General features: G+C 54.2%; 1 protein-coding gene across 3 annotated transcripts in view; it reads right to left on the reverse strand.

Annotated features, from left to right (window-relative positions):
* RPTOR (regulatory associated protein of MTOR complex 1) overlaps positions 1–16,611 on the reverse strand; it is a 317,986-nt gene that overhangs the window by 153,836 nt on the left and 147,539 nt on the right. For all 3 annotated transcript variants that reach the window (XM_045813984.2, XM_045813983.2, XM_045813988.2), the window contains 2 exons: positions 14,902–15,048; positions 3,706–3,881 (listed from right to left, as the gene is read on the reverse strand). In XM_045813984.2, coding sequence (XP_045669940.1) covers positions 3,706–3,881; positions 14,902–15,048 — 323 coding nt within the window. The remainder of the gene's footprint in view (positions 1–3,705; positions 3,882–14,901; positions 15,049–16,611) is intronic.

Genomic DNA, 16,611 nt, shown 5'->3' on the forward strand with positions numbered 1-16,611 from the left:
ATTTGCACGCGCAGACAGTCCCACGACCTCGCACGGAGATGCACGCGCAGAGAGCCCCACGACCTCGCACGGAGATGCACGCGCAGAGAGCCCCACGACCTTGCACGGAGATGCACGCGCAGAGAGCCCCACGACCTCGCACGGAGATGCACGCGCAGACAGTCCCACGACCTCGCACGGAGATGCATGCGCAGAGAGCCCCACGACCTCGCACGGAGATGCACGCGCAGACAGCCCCATGACCTCGCACGGAGATGCACGCGCAGAGAGCCCCACGACCTCGCACAGAGATGCACGGCAGAGAAAAGACTGATGGAAAAAACACCAATGAGTTAACACTCATTGTGTTAAAGATGGTAAAATCTTGAATAATCTTTCCTTCTTTTTTGCTTTTTAGTTGATTTCTACAAAGAATGTATATTCCACTTTAAGTTGGAAGATACTGACTTTTTAGAGGAAAAAACAAAACCTTACCCCTAAAAGTATAAATGAGCACTACCTACCAGTTTTCCTTTCTCCATTTAAAAAAAGCTGGTGGTTTTTAACTTGGCTATTGTAGACAAGTGCACGTTTCACCCGACGAGTCTTCTGATAACATGGTTTACGGCCATCAAAAGGACAGTCCTATGGCACAGACTGGTTTACTGTAAGAGGTCCTCCCACTTGGGAGAGTGCCTCGTTGTTGTGACAGGGGTCATCTGATGACCGTCCCCTGCAGCTGTGACCTACTGATTCCAACGTCCATCTGATGGTCACCAAGTGAGTTTGAGTTGTTTTTCACAGTGCTTGCTACTAAATGCTTACTTTTACAAGTTTTAATCATATCCTAACTCTAAAAAAGATCTCAGGTCACTCCTGAGATAATGCATCATGTCGTGGCAGGGTGAAAGCCTACGCTCCGGTCGGAGGGCAGGGACCCACTCTAGAATTTGCACAGGCCGAATGGCGTCTGAGTGACAGCAGCTTCCCTAGTGAACGCCAAGTCCTTCCTGACCAAGATGGAAAGGAGATTGCTGGAGACACGGGCAGAAGAACATCCACTCACTGAGCTGGCGGCAGGTGTGCTGGGGGCAAGGATGGAGCGGGGGGGGGGGGGGGGGCACAGATTCCCTTCCAGGCTCCTCGTGCCTTCTCTCTTCCCACCCTTCCTACATCTCCATCACCTGCCCGAAAACCTGCAAGTGCCCTGTGAGAGTCCCATCAAATCAGCCACAGCCGGGGGTGGGGGAGGCACGTGCTCCCTGAGCACCCCTGGCTCACAGCAGGCACTCTAGTCGGGGTGCACAGAGGCAGGAAGGGCAGGAAATCCTGGAGGGAGGGGCGGGAAAGTGAGTGGAAACGAGACCTGCTCCCCAGGAGATTTCAAGGCCCATCTGCAGGGGCTCCTGCCCACAGATTCCCACCTTCCTGCTGACGCCTTCGACCAGATCGGGACCAGATTGGGACTGGATCGGGCTGTGGGAAGGCCCGAGTGTGGCCCTGCCTCCACATCATTCCATGGATCGTCTCCCTACAGCACTATTCTTACTAAGTCATGTTCCCACAGAAACACCATCCGGACTCTCCCGGCCAGTCCTCCAAGCCCAGGTCTGTGGCTCAGTGTTCAAAGCATCCCCAGCCGATGCGGACCACCGTCAACTACACCCCTCCCCACACCTTCCCATGTAACTAGGCCAATGCACGTGCTCACTCTCCTCAGACACGCGTGCCAGCCCTGGCAACGGCCACCCCACTGGGCGTTATCTCCTCTATGGGTCTCGCTGGCCCTCAGATGGCTGTGTCCCTGGGAACGCCAGAGCCCCTGGTGCATGCGTGCATTCAGTCCTGACCCTGTGCTGCCTGCAACACTCAGATGCCCTCTGCCTCGCGTCAAGCTCCCACGTCCATCGTTAGTTTTCAGGCCAGAGCTTGTCTCCTCGGCTGGAATCTTGAATCTGTGAGGGCAACATGCTTCTCTGCATCTCCTACAGTGCTCAGTGTAGGACTGAAGTACACCGTGGGATTTATAAATTCTTTTTTAGATGATGAAAAGAATGAATGGACTCCTGAGTCATCTGGACCAGAGATCTTCCTGCGGTCACGTCACACGGCCTATAATCTTTCCTGGCAGCCACCAAACAGTACAGTTACAGAGAAAACCTCATAAACCACCTCATGAGCGAAGACCCACATCCAGAGAGCCGCACCTGCAGGCAGGGAGCCGACAGGTGGAGCCCGCCTATCCTCTTGGTGGGCGGGTGCGTCCGCCTCTTCCCCATGTCCTGGGGTCGTGGCCGTGTTACCCTCCGGAAGCCGCACCGCTGCCAACCTCTCCCTGCAGGTGGGAGCATCCATCTCTCTCTGTGCCGCCTGCCCTTCTGGCCTGTTCTCTGTCCCTCCCGGCTGCTGCCCTGAGCTCCTCAATGTCCCCTTCCAGCCGATGCAGGCTGCAGCCGCCCTCCCCTGCCACGAACCCCATCCCCTGTGTTCCTTCTTCCTGTCTCCACTGGGCATGTTTTTATATTCCTGCTTTGCAGTCCCGCCTCCTGCTTCTAGCGTCTTCCTTCATTTCCCCGTCACATGCTGGTGGGTGTTCGACAGCTTTTTTCCATGCTGGCCGTGCCCCGCGGTGTTGATTTCTGCTTCTCGGGGCGCACTGGGGAACGTCCCTAGGCAGACCCTGGTCCGTGTCAGCTGGGGGATGAGCCCGGGCCGCTGAGGGGCACTGTGGGTCACCCTTTTGCCGGGCCCTCTGGGCAGCTCCTCCCCACTCACTGCTCAGGGGTGAGTCATCCTACAGGAGGCTCTCCCTGGGATTTGGGGGCAAGGGTGAGGGTGGCAGAGGGGCGCTGCTCAGCCAGCCCTGCACTGTTAACGTCTGTCTGGGGGTGCTGGACTGACGGGGACACTGCTACAGAGGCAAAGACGCAAGTCCACGCAAGCAGCTCGGGCCCTCAGAGGTCTCCCCAGGGGCTGCTCGCTGTGCTATCGAGCCCCGGGGTCTACACGTGTTTCGCTGCTTCTTTAGACCTGTGGTCTGTGCGTCTCCTGGCAGAAAGCCCTGGAAAGCGCCCCCAGAGCGCAGGCAACAGCACCCAGCCGCGTGCTTCTCCTGCGCCTCCTGACACGGGCTTGTCCCCCGGCTGCGCAACAGGTGCTACACGGAAGCTTCTCAGCGAAACATGAAACGGAAAAGGGGGGAATAAAGGAGCAGCAGGTGGTTGGCGGCAGAGCCTGATTTGGAGACCAGAGCCCACACGTCCCATGGTGGGCCCCACAGTGACACGGGGTCTTTAACACAGGTTCTACTGTTGGGAGTGTCCCACCCACGTCCACCCGTGTCCTCGGTCGTGTTCTCGAGCACACTGGACCGCGACAAAGAGCACAGTAGGAAAGGATCATGATTCGGTGTACGGCCAGGAATCACCTGAAAGGTCCTGCTTCCACTCTACCTCGGGACCAACCAGCTCTCCTCGTCACGACAACCTGAGTTCCGGAACGACCACGATGCTGCTAAGGACACTCCCACAGCTGACCGGTACGCGGAGGGTGCGCTCGGGCACCACAAAGCAACAAACTGCACGCACCTCTGACCCGTGAGGAAAGCCTGAGCCTCGGGTGGCTGTTTACGCCCGTTGCTGGCGTCTGTGAAACCCAGGCAGATCCCTGGGATCCGCGTCACCCGGGTCCCCGGGGGAAGCCCAGGTCACGGCGGGAGCCACTTACCAGCGCAGGGCGATTTTGATGGGGGTGGTGAGGCAGGACGTGAAGAGGTCGGCCGGGAGGTCGGGGATCATGGGCAGCAGCTCGCTGGCCTCGCAGGCAGCCAGCTGGATGCAGTTCTTCATGGACGGGGGCAGGGGCATCTGCGCCAGCGGGTGGTTCGGGTTAATGGCCGCGACCTGCAGGGCAGAGCATTAAGGGAAAGAGCGGCTCAGTGGTCGTGGACAACGACAGCGTCGGCTGGAAACATGGCCCCGAAGGAAAGACTCACAAGGCAGCCCCGGAGAGGCCGTGGTGGGGGCCCTCCCGTAGCACGTGGCCTCAAGTCCCTTACCAAGGGCCCTTCACCCACTGACACCACCAGGCAGGTGTCTGGGAAATAAGTTCTCTACGGTTTTCTGAGCTAAGGTCCCTCCTTACGCTGCGATTATCCCAACGTTCACGCGAATTGCCCTCCGGGCCTCGCATGGTGTCTTTAGTGTTGATTTTAAAATCCGCTCTTTAATCCGGCATCCTTATTTTGGTGTGTTTACCGACACAGGATGATGTTCAGCCTACAGCAAGTGACCACCACCACCGGCACACAGCAGATGGCAGGGTGTGAGCGTAGGCGCGCCCCCGCCGGGGAGGCCACGGACACAGAAGCTCACCGCGGCCGCCCAGCTGGTTCCGTGTCGGCGAGCTTCACCTGACATCTCAAATGTCCTGCTAACAAGTGTGTACTGACTCTGTAACCAGGGAGTGGGGCTCTTCTGTTTCGTTTTGTTGTGACGTAGAATTTCATTTCTCTTTGAAGCAGGGACAGTAGTTCCTGCTTGAGATTTCCTCCACCGAGACTTTGGTCGGCGGGGCCCTGGAAGTGAAGCCTGGAGCACACCCACGTCGTGGGAGGAAAAGCACCACGCGAGTTACTGTGGACTGAGGGGGCAGCCTCGTGAAAAACAGCAGAATTCACCAAAATCGGGGACCCTCAGACAACCGAACCACTTCCGCCAGCGCGCGGCCTGGGACCCCTCCTCCACTATCCACATGGCTGCGCTGCACTCGCGTGGCAATCCGGTCCTCCGGTCCTCCCCCGCGAGCTCCTGGGAAGGGCTTCCGTGGCGGGGCAGCGGGCACGGTGTGGCATGGAAGCAGAGGGCGGCCCTCCCAGCAGCTGGGCACAGCGCGGTGGCACAGCAGAGGGCAAGCGGACTAAACCGCACGGGGCCGAAGGGGCTTCGCACTTCCCGCACGCCAGCTGCCTGCGGGGTGACAGGTCACTAACACAATGAAAATTAAAACCCAGAAAATGCCGGTTGTGAGGGGTGCGCACAATGTCCAGGACCTCATCGCCCACTCACCTACAAACAGCCACGAGCTGCCTGGAACAAAAACTATTCGCTGCGGCGAACGCAGGTGGTCCCCACCGCCAGAAGGGCAGCACGGCCACAGCACCCCTCCCCTGCGCCACAAGGCCCGAGGCCCCAGCACAATGAGGTTCCAGAGCACAGGCAAGCGGGCAGGGGGGGCGAGGGGTCCTTGGGTTCCAAGCACCAGAGCGGCAGGACTCCTTCCCCTCCCTATGGACCATCATGGCTCCGCGAGGGACAGGAGGCACCGTGGCTAGTCATCGCCGGCCACAGCTGAGTGCTGCGTGGACCGGGCTGGGCGTGACTGTGTCTGCTGCTCACAGACCAGCCCTCTGTCTGCACAGCTGTCGACATTTCTCCAAGTTCTTTCCCAGTTACTATTTCATGTGCTTGTGAAAACAGCCCCATAAGGTAAGTTTTATTTCCATTCTTAGAGATCTTTCATGATGAGGCAGCGGAGCCCCCAAGGAATGGCATGTGCGACCTGTCCCTCAGTTGGTGCTGGGGTCACACAAGTATGAGGCTGCTCCGGGGTCCGGGCTGCACGGGCCCCTCTGGACCCTGCTGAAACCCCCTGCCCGGGACACAGGTGGGCACTTGGCGGGCTCTGCCCACCAGGCCCCCAGTTCTGTGCAGCACACTGGTGACGACACACGGCGGCGTGACTCCTGCTGAGCAGACCTTGTTCTTAACCTCAAACCTCTCAAACGGAAGGTAGTAAAGCCATTCTGCAACAAGAGCACTGTGCCCAGAACACCAAACACTTCTATACCGAATACTTAAAAAATTTAAACTTTTTAATAAAAAATACAACTTTTAGATCAATGGGTTTAATGGTGGTAAAATACAGATAACATGAAGTCTGAGTGTATGATTTGGCGGCACTGAATTCATTCACACTGTGCAGCCCTCAGCAGAGACTGTATTTTTAAAGTAAACAGGGGCACCTGGGTGGCTCAGTCGGTCAAGCATCCAACTCTTGGTTTCAGCTCAGGTTGTGATCTCAGCATCGTGGGATCGAGCCCCGTGTCAGGCTCTGCACTGGGCACAGAGTCTGCTTAAGATTCTCTCTGCTGGGGGCACCTGGGTGGCTCCGTTGGTGAAGGGTCTGCCTTCGGCTCAGGTCATGATCCCAGGGTCCTGGGATTGAGCCCCACACTGGGCTCCCTGATCAGCGGGGAGCCTGCTTCTCCCTCTCCTTCTCTCTGCCTCTCTGCCTACTTGTGCTCTGTCAAATAAATAAATAAAATCTTTCAAAAAATTAAATTAAAAAAAACATGTTTGCCCTCCTGCCCCCACTCTCATAATAAATAAATAATAAAGCAGAGAGAAAAGAGACGGCAGAGTCACACCCGAAATCCTCTCCTCGAGTCCCACTCTCAGCTCAGACAGCCAGCAGAGCACCTGCTCCCCACAGGAGACTGGCTCCCAGGGCTGCTGTGACGGCCCCATCCAGAAGGACGTGGGTAGAATGAACGAGCTCCTGAGTCATCCGGACCAGAGATCTTCCATACCAGGTGGGTCTGTGGCCCATCAGGCCCAAGTCACACAGCAACACTGGGAGGCGGCAGGTGTGTCAGAGGGCCAGGGCAGGGATGAGGGAACACTCTGGGCCCTGGAACTGGGTGCAAGTGCCCCCTCCCTAGCCCCAGAACTGGGCTGCCAGGCTCGGGCAGGCCTGGCAAACCTTCGTGGAGCCTGGTGGGGATCCCTGGCAGGCCGCAGGCTTCCAAGAGTGCCAGTGCACACATGGAGAAGCACAAACAGGGCTGGACTTCAGGGCGGAGACACAGCCATTATGTACGAAGCAGATTCCACATTCTTAGTTTCCTTTTCAGAGAGAGGTCTATTTTCACAGCAGGAATCCTGGAGGTTCCCTGGTTTGGGCTTTCTGGTTTATGATTTGCTTCCACGTTAAACTTCCTCTCTGATGGAGCTGAGAATGGAAGAGCAGGCCCTCCGGCCACAAGCACGGACACTGCGGCTCTTACACCTTTGCGTCTTCACTGACTGTCTGAAATCTCACGCCCCCCGGTACTGGAGCACCCCCGTGCTGTGCACCGGCCCCGCAGGGAGGTAAAGAGGTGGGCGGTTCGCATGCTGGAGGTTAGCATGTTGGCCGCCACGGTGGAGCTCGCTGCGTTTGATGAGGCCTCCCCAGGTGTGCGGAAGCCTGCCCTGTCTGGTCCACAGGCAGTGCTCCCGCGGCGCTGACAGCGGCGAGGCTGCGCGGTCTGCAGCGTGGGCCTCACTGGCATTTGGCCCAAAGCCTCCACAGTCCTGGGGACAGGGGGTACTCCGTGGATGCCGAAGAAGGAAATGACAGGTACATGGAGAAATGTCGTTATTCCAAATATGTCTACTAGAAATTAAATTTCCCAATTCAAAATTAGGCATTGACAGAAAGCCCACAAGCCCCTCGCAGCTGTGGCGTAAACGGGAGAAGGTGGTAGGTGCATCTGCAGTGACCGGGCACCACCTGTTCAGCGGAAGTGCTCCGTCACGGTCCCTGCCTCCCACCACACCGCCCAGCACGCAGAAGGCACAAGAAAGCGGTGCTTTAGGGATCAATACGATGGTGACATTTAAAAAAAAAAAAGACATTCAAGGTGAAGGATTCCACTAACGAATCACTGTTTTTCAGGCTCCCTAACCTAGGAAGACAAACATCTATCTTAATGGATGATTATTTCTCACACATTGTTTTGGTTTTGTATTCATCTAAGATATTGACCTTTTCATCGAACCTACTCTTTGGAAACAGCCTGCATGTATGGTAACCACCAGCGACTCAGAGAACTCTGAAAAGCCGCCCAGAACAGACACGAACGGCACCAGCTGGGAGCTAACACGCACCCGAAGGGCATGCCCAACACGCACCTTCACCCACGGGGGTTTCTCCCGGGGAATCCAGAGACTCAAACACATGGTGAGGGCCACGCGGAGCTGGTGCGGGCCAGGAAGCACTCATCCCAGAAGCACTGCAGCTGGGGCTGCCGGGGGCACGCCTGCATCTCTCATTTCCTCGATGAACTCTGACATCGTGCTGCTTCTTTTTCCCATGGACACACACACATGCACGAGACACTCTTTCATAAAGAGATGAAAGCACTGATAACTTCAGGGGCCTTTAACAGGTGCATCTGTGAGAGTAACATCTACTTGGTACTAACTCGGATTCTAGCAGCTTCTATACTCAACTCACCAAGGCCTGCTTTACTGTGGACATCTTGCAAAATGCAGACAGACCGAGATCTGTAAAGGACTCCGTGTACTGCTGACCCAGCTCCTTCCAGAAAGTGATGCAGCCTCTATCACGTGACAGACAACTGTACTAAAACCAGTAGCTAAAAGCAGCAGTAATTTCTCATAAATAACTTACATAAGTTTCTATCAAATGCTAAGTAGCAACTTAACAGCTCCGTGGTACCCACGGCTGGGGACGATCTGCTGTCCAGGAGGGCAGGACTTATTCTTGTTGGACGAAGGCCTCCCTGATGCCCAGGAACTCACAGAGCCGCCCATCACAGGGCAGAAAAGAGCCCGTTTATAGCGAGATTGTCAGGATCACCCGGAGAGCGCCCCCGAATGGGCCGTGCACTGTGTGAAGCCTTTGCTGTTGGCGACTGAACAGTTAATAGCGTGCTCTAGAATCATTCCATACCCCAGTGAGGATGCCTGGTTCAAACCTGCAACCAAATCCCACCCCCAATGACTCCTACACGGCCACCAAGGGAAGGACAGGAGGCACCGAGGAATTCTGCAGCCTTCCACTTCAAGAAGAGAATTCCCATTTTTTGGCTTTGCGAATAGTGCTGCTATGAACACGTGTGCGCACGTTTCTGTGTGAACATATGTTTTCAATTCTCTTGGGTACAAGCCAGGAGTGGAATCACTGGGTCGCACAGCGGCTCTGAGTCTCACAGGTGAGGAACCGGCAGGCCGTTTTCCAAGTGGCCACACCGCCTTATGCTCCTGCCAGCGTGTGAGGGCTCTGAGTCTGCCACGATCTTACCAGCTCTGAGAGTCACCCGCCGGTTCTATTTTTGCCATCTTGGTGCGTGAAGCGTGCCTCGCTGATTTTGATGTCATCTCCCAGGTGAGGGCTGATGTCCTTCTCCTGCGTCAGGTGCCGGCCAGGACTGCCAGCACTGTGTGCAGTGAGAACGGGGGGGGGGGGGGGGGGGGGGGGGGGCGGGGACGGACACAGCCCTGCCCCGTTTCGATCTCAGTCTCCTACCGTAAGCATGAGGACGGCAACAGGCTCTTCAGAGACGCTCTTCATCTAGCTGAAGAAGGTCCGCCCTTTCCCTGGTTTGCCAAGAGGTATTGTTCTTAACATGAAAGTGTGCTGGATTTTGTCAAATGCTTTTTTGCGTCAACTGACTGGGTCATACGGTCTTTCTTCTCTACTCCGTCGGAGGGATGGATCCCATTCATTGATTTTTTAACTATTAAGCCAGACTTGGATAGCTGGAATAATCCCACTCAGTCAGCGAGCATAATTCCTTTTAGAGATCGCTAGAACTGATCTGCTATTACTTGCTTGAGGATTTCTGCATCTAGGTGTGTGAGAGACAGTGGTTTGTGGTGTTTTACTTTTTCCTTTTGTCCTGTGTGTCCCAGGGTTAACAAAGTTCCCTCCCTTTCCATCTGCCGGATGAGCTTCGTGCACACCTGGTGTGGATGCTTCTCCAGATGTTGGTGGGGCTCTCCAGTGAAGCCGCCTGCGCCTGAAGACTTCCTTTCCAGGGACCTTTAAATTACAAATTCAACTTCTTTAGTGGTTATCGAACTAGTCACATCATCTATTTCATCCTGGTTGGGGGTTTGGCAATTTGTGGTTCTGGAGGAACTGGTCCGTTGTGGGAAGTGGTCAAATGCCTGAGGTACGAAGGTGTCTGCAGTATTCCCTTCTTGTTCTCTCGATGGCTGCAGGATCCGGATTCTTCCCTCCTCCCGTGTGCTGGTCTATGCTATTGAGCATTCCTGAGAAGCAGCTTTCTGAGTCATGGGTTTTCTTTCTCTGCTTTCAATCCCAGCGATTTCTGCTCTTACAGCCACCCTGGTCTTTCTTCTGGTCGCTCTGGGTCCATCTGGTTCTCCTTTTGTAGCTTCCTGACATGGTGCTGTGGCCTGAAAGTGTGAGCCCCACCCCAGCGTGATGGCGTTGGGAGGTGGGCTCTGGGGGGGTGGCGCCACCAGGAGTGGGGCCCACGCCCATCTCAGAGAAGCCCCTGCCACCGTGCGAGGACACAGGGAGAGGGCCCGGCAAAGAAGGCCTTCATCTTGGGCTCCAGCCTCCAGAGCTGTGAGAAGTGCATTTCTGTCACTCTTGAGCCCCCCAGCCTGTGCTGTTCTGTTACGAAGCCCAAATGGACTGAGGCAGGTAGGAACTTCTGACCCATGATTTATGTGTTGTTAATTTTTGTCTTGACATTTTTCTGTTGTCTTTCTATCACGGACTTCTAGTTGATTCTACTGTGGTTAAAGAAAATACTCTGGGATTTCAAGTATATCATATTTGTCGAGACCTGCTTTATGACCCAGGATATGCTATATGTCAACGAATGCTCCAGGGACACCTGCCACTGGGGGCAGTGTTCAGTAAGTGTCAGTTAGATCCTTAAGCCTGACATTTCAACACAGATCATGGTTTTGTCTCCAAAAAGAGCCAGCCTCATTTCCTCCTGTGCAGTCCGCACACCTTCCGCTTCTTCCCTGAGCAGTGAGAGTGAGCACGTCTTCCCGGCCTCCAAGCTGTGTGTGCAGACATGGGGGGGGCTGGCAGCCTCCTCCAGGATGGCCCCACGTTTACCTGCTTTGTGCAGCTGGAGAAACAGCTGCCCCAGAGGCTCCGCTGCCCTGTGCCACTGGGGTCTCTGCAAGAGAGCGTGTCTGGCCGTTACCTCAGTGGACTCCGGCTCCAGGCTGGGAAAGCAGCAGGGAACCCCCCCCCCCTCCGTGAGAGCAAACGAGCCAGGCAGAGGGGCTGGAACCACAGCCCGGGGCTCTGACCGGGATCTGTGCTCCACAATACTGAGCAATTCCTGGCATGTTCTAAAACAGATAAAATTAGATAAAATGATTAAACTCTAGATTTACCTTCGGAGAAGCTCCCAGTTTTGTGATGGCTGCAAATAGTATATTATATTCATGAATCTAATCATTTTTTCTTTGTTTCTTTTAACATTTCATGAAGTCAAGCAAAGACCAAACATATTCGATGAATCATGGAACATCAAAAGAAGACAACTAAAGGTAGTTTATTTAGATGTGAACTTACTTAGAAGACCACACCTGTAAATATTTTCTGAACATCTACCTCAAGCGAGGCGTCCCTGACAAGTGTACACAGCCGCTCTGAATTACAGCCGACCGCACGAGAAGAGATTCCGCAAGACAACATACACCTAACTGTCAAATTACCCGCTGACACCCGGCCACGTGCAGGACACTGAGGACACGTGCAGACCCTGGGAAGTGTCTGCGAAGGAAGCAGAGGTGCAGTGACACCCCAAAAGCTGAGCAACTACGACACACGCTGCTCGCCTGCGCGTGCACCCAAATCCGTCAGCCGTGAGGGCTCCAGAACTGGTCACGCAGAGAAATCGCTTCTCCTTCTCCCCAAGCCGTCAGGTTACAGGCGGGGAACTAACGGCGGCTGGCGGTCTCCGCAGTGTCCCATACGGCCCACAGGAGGGAGAGCGCGCGGGCACCCAGGCCAGCAGAGTTCGGGGGCTGGTCAGGTTCTTTCCACTACACAGATGGACGATGGGATGCAACGTAAAATGCTCTGCAAACAGAACATGCGGCACAAGGAAGGGAGGCGGTACCCTTCAGCTAAGTCGTGCCGGCAGCTGCGGCCCCTGCGTGGGGAGCCCAGCTCTGCTCTCCACCTCCCCTGATGCCACCTTCCCCCCCGCCCCCGGCTCTGTCTCCCGGCGCCCACTTGCAGTGACGGTCCCAATGCTCTCGAGGCTGCTTTCTCACCCCGGCTTTTCCATGAGCCGTTCTGCTTTCTGGTCAGCACAGCAGCCCCCCAAAGCCCCTGGGGACCAGCCTGCCCCACTGGACCCTTTCTGTCCATAAAAGATGGCTTTCTTCTCTCCAGCCAGGTGCGGCTGGATCCCAATTAAAGGGGTTTCTGCTGTATTTGTTTTTACATTAAACTCACATTCTCTCCTATAAACAGTTGAAGTGGTAGCATTTCTTCTTAAATTACAAATGAAACTCTCTTTTGTTTTGTGTGTGAATGAGAATGTCTAGTACATTATACATTTCTTATCACTATTAGTTTTGAAAACCTTTGCTATTATCAATTCTTACTGCTTACTATATAGAAAGTATAAGGTATAGAGGGGTGAATGAGCCCAGCCTTTATTAAAAGGAGGGCAGGAAACTGTCTAGAGCGGGTGCAGAGAAGCAAGAGGCGAAGGGGGATCACCGGCCACAGCCTGCAGTGGCATGGGCTGGAAGACTGGGGTCACCTGAACATCTGTCACCAGATAGCCCACGGCCCACCTGTGTGCCTGGAGCCAGGTGTCCCGCCACCACCCTTGCCACTCCTCCCGGGAAAGCACTCGGGTTTTTTTCGCTAAAGCGTTACTGATGGCAAAGCAGGGCAGCTAGTGAGGTGGTTGGCGTCCCAGGAAAGTCACAGCCCTGCATGGTGACTACGCCCACAGCCAGCCAGCCCCCCGCCGCGACACGGTTCTAGTTGCGGGCAGTAATTTTTGGTGCGCCTTCTGAGAGTGGGGGTGGGGGACACCTCCTGGTCCTGCACGGAGGCGGTGGGTGCCACAGAGAAGATGAAAGCCGTCAGCCACCCCTGCAAACATCCGCCCCCCACGCCTGTGCTAGTTTATGCCCTGGGGGTTCTCCGGGCCGAGTGACAATCTTCGTGCACGCCGTGCAATCACTTTCAGCCTCTAATCTTTAATGTCGGCACAGACCCTCTCACCTGCCAACTTCTTTCAGCGCCCACGTCATCGCTGACCCAGTGAAGCCGTTACAATGTATTATAAGTTGGCAAAGAATGTGACCAACTGTAGAGCGAGTAAGAATTACGTAGAAGAACAAAGCTAAGAGGCTACACAGGATTTCTGTTTGTACAGCACACCACAAAATGACTAAAACAAACATGAAGATATTAGCTGGGAGCCAATTTTATCATTTTAATTTCCGCTGTTTATGCAAGAGACCAACTGAACAATAGCCAATCATAGTAAGTGTGATGACAAAACACAAGACTTATCTACACTGTAATTAAAAAAGAAGGAAAATAAACGTCAGAGCTAATTATAAAACACATGGTGTAACTTTGCACGCCGTCTACTTGCCACTTCAGATAACGTATTTCTCATTTGCTCTCCCCCATGAGGAATTAGTCAATTAAACCGTTTTTTCCCAAAAAAGATGCACGGAAATCTTTTTTGTTGCGCTCCCCAAAATGAACAGTTTTCGAGGCTGAGGAAGTCTTGGCGATACGCGGGGAGCACGAAGTGGTGACGGCGCAGACCCACTGTGTGCTGGGAAGTCGGCGCTCAGGCCTTCCGCGGGGCGCAAGGGGAGAGGTCGCGGCCACCGCGCTGCGATCCGCGGAGATACTGTCTTTCCCTCACCACCCTGAAGCTCATGAACCGGGATAAAAATCAGGCAGCATTCTTTGGCATTCATTTACATATTTTAAATGTAAAAAGAAAAACCTTTTTTGCAATATTTATTACTTGATGTGAGGAAAGGCAAATCACCTCTAGGTGCTCTGAGGCTTTAGTGCTTGTTAGATAACCTGTCCCTTGGGTAAACATGGATGAAATGCCTAAAAGCAAGGTAATAATCAGATGATACAAAATGTGGTCTTCCCCTTCTCTTGTTACAGGATGCAAAAATCATGCCTCGTTGGAGCTGGGCTCCATTTCCAAGGATAAAGGGCACCGTATTTACCAGTCACTCTTACGCAATGTTCTGCACAGGGACTTCATTTATAAACATAAAATATTAAACTGCATGACATGTTAATTTTAAATTCTACCACACAGAATTTCAAATTTGATTGCTGATTGTTTCAGCCACATCCTCTGATGAAACATGAAGAGCACAACAATACATTAAAATTGAATAGACCCAAAAAGGCTTGAGGAAACATGTACTCAGGACCATTTTTGTTCCGGAATTGAGAATTTCCTGCACTGCCACCATCGGAATTCATGATCCCCTCGAGGCTGCAGAATATTTTATTCCCACGCTCTCGCACAGACCACAGGATGGAGGTCTCTTAATTGAAAATGCCTCTACAATTTCTCTTCAGAATTCACTGTTTGGTTCAAACATCAAATATTAACTAAAACAACCGAGTGAAATGTCTCTTCGTGAGCAGGACGCGGCCCTGGCTCTCCAGCTCCTCAAACAGAAGTGACTGATGGCAAATGTTTGAGTTTGTTTCTGTACTTAGCTTAGTGGGTGTTTTCAACACACGCACGCGCACACACGCGTGACAGCGACAGTAACAAAGATGTAGAATTGATGGCTATGCCCAGATATGGGTTTGTTTCTCCTAAAATCGATGTGTCTGCTTTATTTTAACATTTATCTCAGAGGCAGAGACCACTGGAGCGCAAATCAACTCTGTTAATGTTATCACTTAATTAATGTCTAGATTAAAAATGACACTGAGTAAAATGAGATGTAAAAACGCGCCCGAGGCTCGGGCCGAGTGCCCCTGACACTCTCTGTCACCAGATCCACCGCGGCACCCCAAGCGCTCTGAGACAACGGAGTCGCCCCCCCCCCCCAGCCTGGGGGAAACAGGACAGTCAGCACCAGTCCTGGGGCGCGAGGGCCTCACCTCCAGCTCCTGCTCCCTCTGCAAGGCGAACTGTTTGAAGGACTTGACGATCAAGCCGGCGTTGGAGCAGTCGTAGACGAATATCGATGGGCTGCCCATCCACGTCTGCAGGTCATATATAGACAGAGGGATGTACTGAGTGTAGTTCTGGAAGACAAAACACAGTGCATGCGTGACTCACGCTTCCTGGACAGGACCACCAACCAGCCCCTGTACGACAAGAAAGGGACAGCACACCAGGCCTGGTGGCACCGAGGGCCGAGTCACTGCTCGTACACGCGGTAAATCACAGCAGACTAGGCCCTGCGCCATGTGCCCGAGAGCCGCTGTACCCAGATGTGTGAGTGCCGGACGGCGGCCCCAATCCCATCCCCGGACCCAGAGCTCCTCGGCAGCGGCTGGCTGTCTCCTGGGAACACGGGCCCCTGCCCAGAGTGTGATTTCCCTCCGCGTGTCCTACCAGCAGGGCTTCACCGTTTACCTTCCTCTCCCACCCCCGGGAACCACACCACAGCCCCCTCTTACACACGTAAAGGATACGCATGTGCCCCTTTCCCTGCTCGCCATCTTCCTCTGTGATTTGTGTGAGCTCCTAGAATGTGCCATGCACCTCACTCACCAGGGAGATGCTCTGAGGAGCTGCCTAGGCCCTCCAATTCGCATGTTTTCCCCACTGCACCTTGTATTTCAGAGACACCCATAAGCACTTAATCCTCCAGATGACTTGGAAATGACACTTAAGGGATACGAGTGGATCTGGCACTCTGATTTTCCCATACCACAGAACAGAAACTTATTAACATGAATCCACTAAGTGCGCTGTTTTGCTGGACACACTGTATTGTTCAGCACTTGCAAACACTCAGGGATGACTGGTAACCGTAGAGCGGGATGTTCTGGCCTCACTAGAGAAATGACGACGACCCTCACTCGGAGGCGACAGTCGGCAGCGGCCCTCCCTCACCGCCCCCTCCTCGCACCGACCGTGCCTGGCGAGGCCGGCCGAGCCCAATGCTGCGCGCGTGCAGTGACGGGGGCTGTGTTTCCCACAGCTGCGCCGCCACCGCTGCCTCTGGTGTTGCCACGAGGGCTGCGTGAGCGCGCCGGGGAAACAGGGCAGGAGACGAGAGGACCCAGCAGCGCCGGGAAGTCCATGACCGAGGCCGAGGCTTTCTCGAAACTCACAGCGAAGCACAAGGTCTAAGTCAACCCAGACAGAATGAGGCCACGTCCGGGTGGCCAGCTGTGCACGTGAGGGAGTGGACACTGATACCCCGAGAGGGACCCCACTGCTGACGCCTTGCTGGCCTGCGTCCTGCGGCTGGCTGGTCGTCACTGCTAGGAACGAGAACACTTGGAAACGCCGTCCTGAGCACGCTCACCGGAGGCTTCCGCAGATGGCAATGCTGCTAAAGGGGTCTATCGAGTCAGCGCATGCCCAGAGTACCAAGAGGAGTTTTCTTTAATGCAACTTGACAAGCCGACTGTAAAGTTAGTGCGGAAGAGAAATGCACAAGAACAGCGCAAAAACCCCCCACAAACCCATTTTTAAATCAAGAATAATGAGTAAGGACCCGCACTACCAGATATTAAATATACTATAAATCCATGGTAATTACAGGATGGTATTAGGGAGGGCGAGAAAAACAAATCAGCAGAAGAGAACATCCAGAAATAGACCCACATATATAATTATAATGAAGGTGGCAT

This window comes from Ursus americanus, chromosome 23 (genome assembly GCF_024610735.1).
Source record: "Ursus americanus isolate L20-20 chromosome 23, mUrsAme1.1.p, whole genome shotgun sequence".
NCBI lineage: Eukaryota > Metazoa > Chordata > Mammalia > Carnivora > Ursidae > Ursus > Ursus americanus.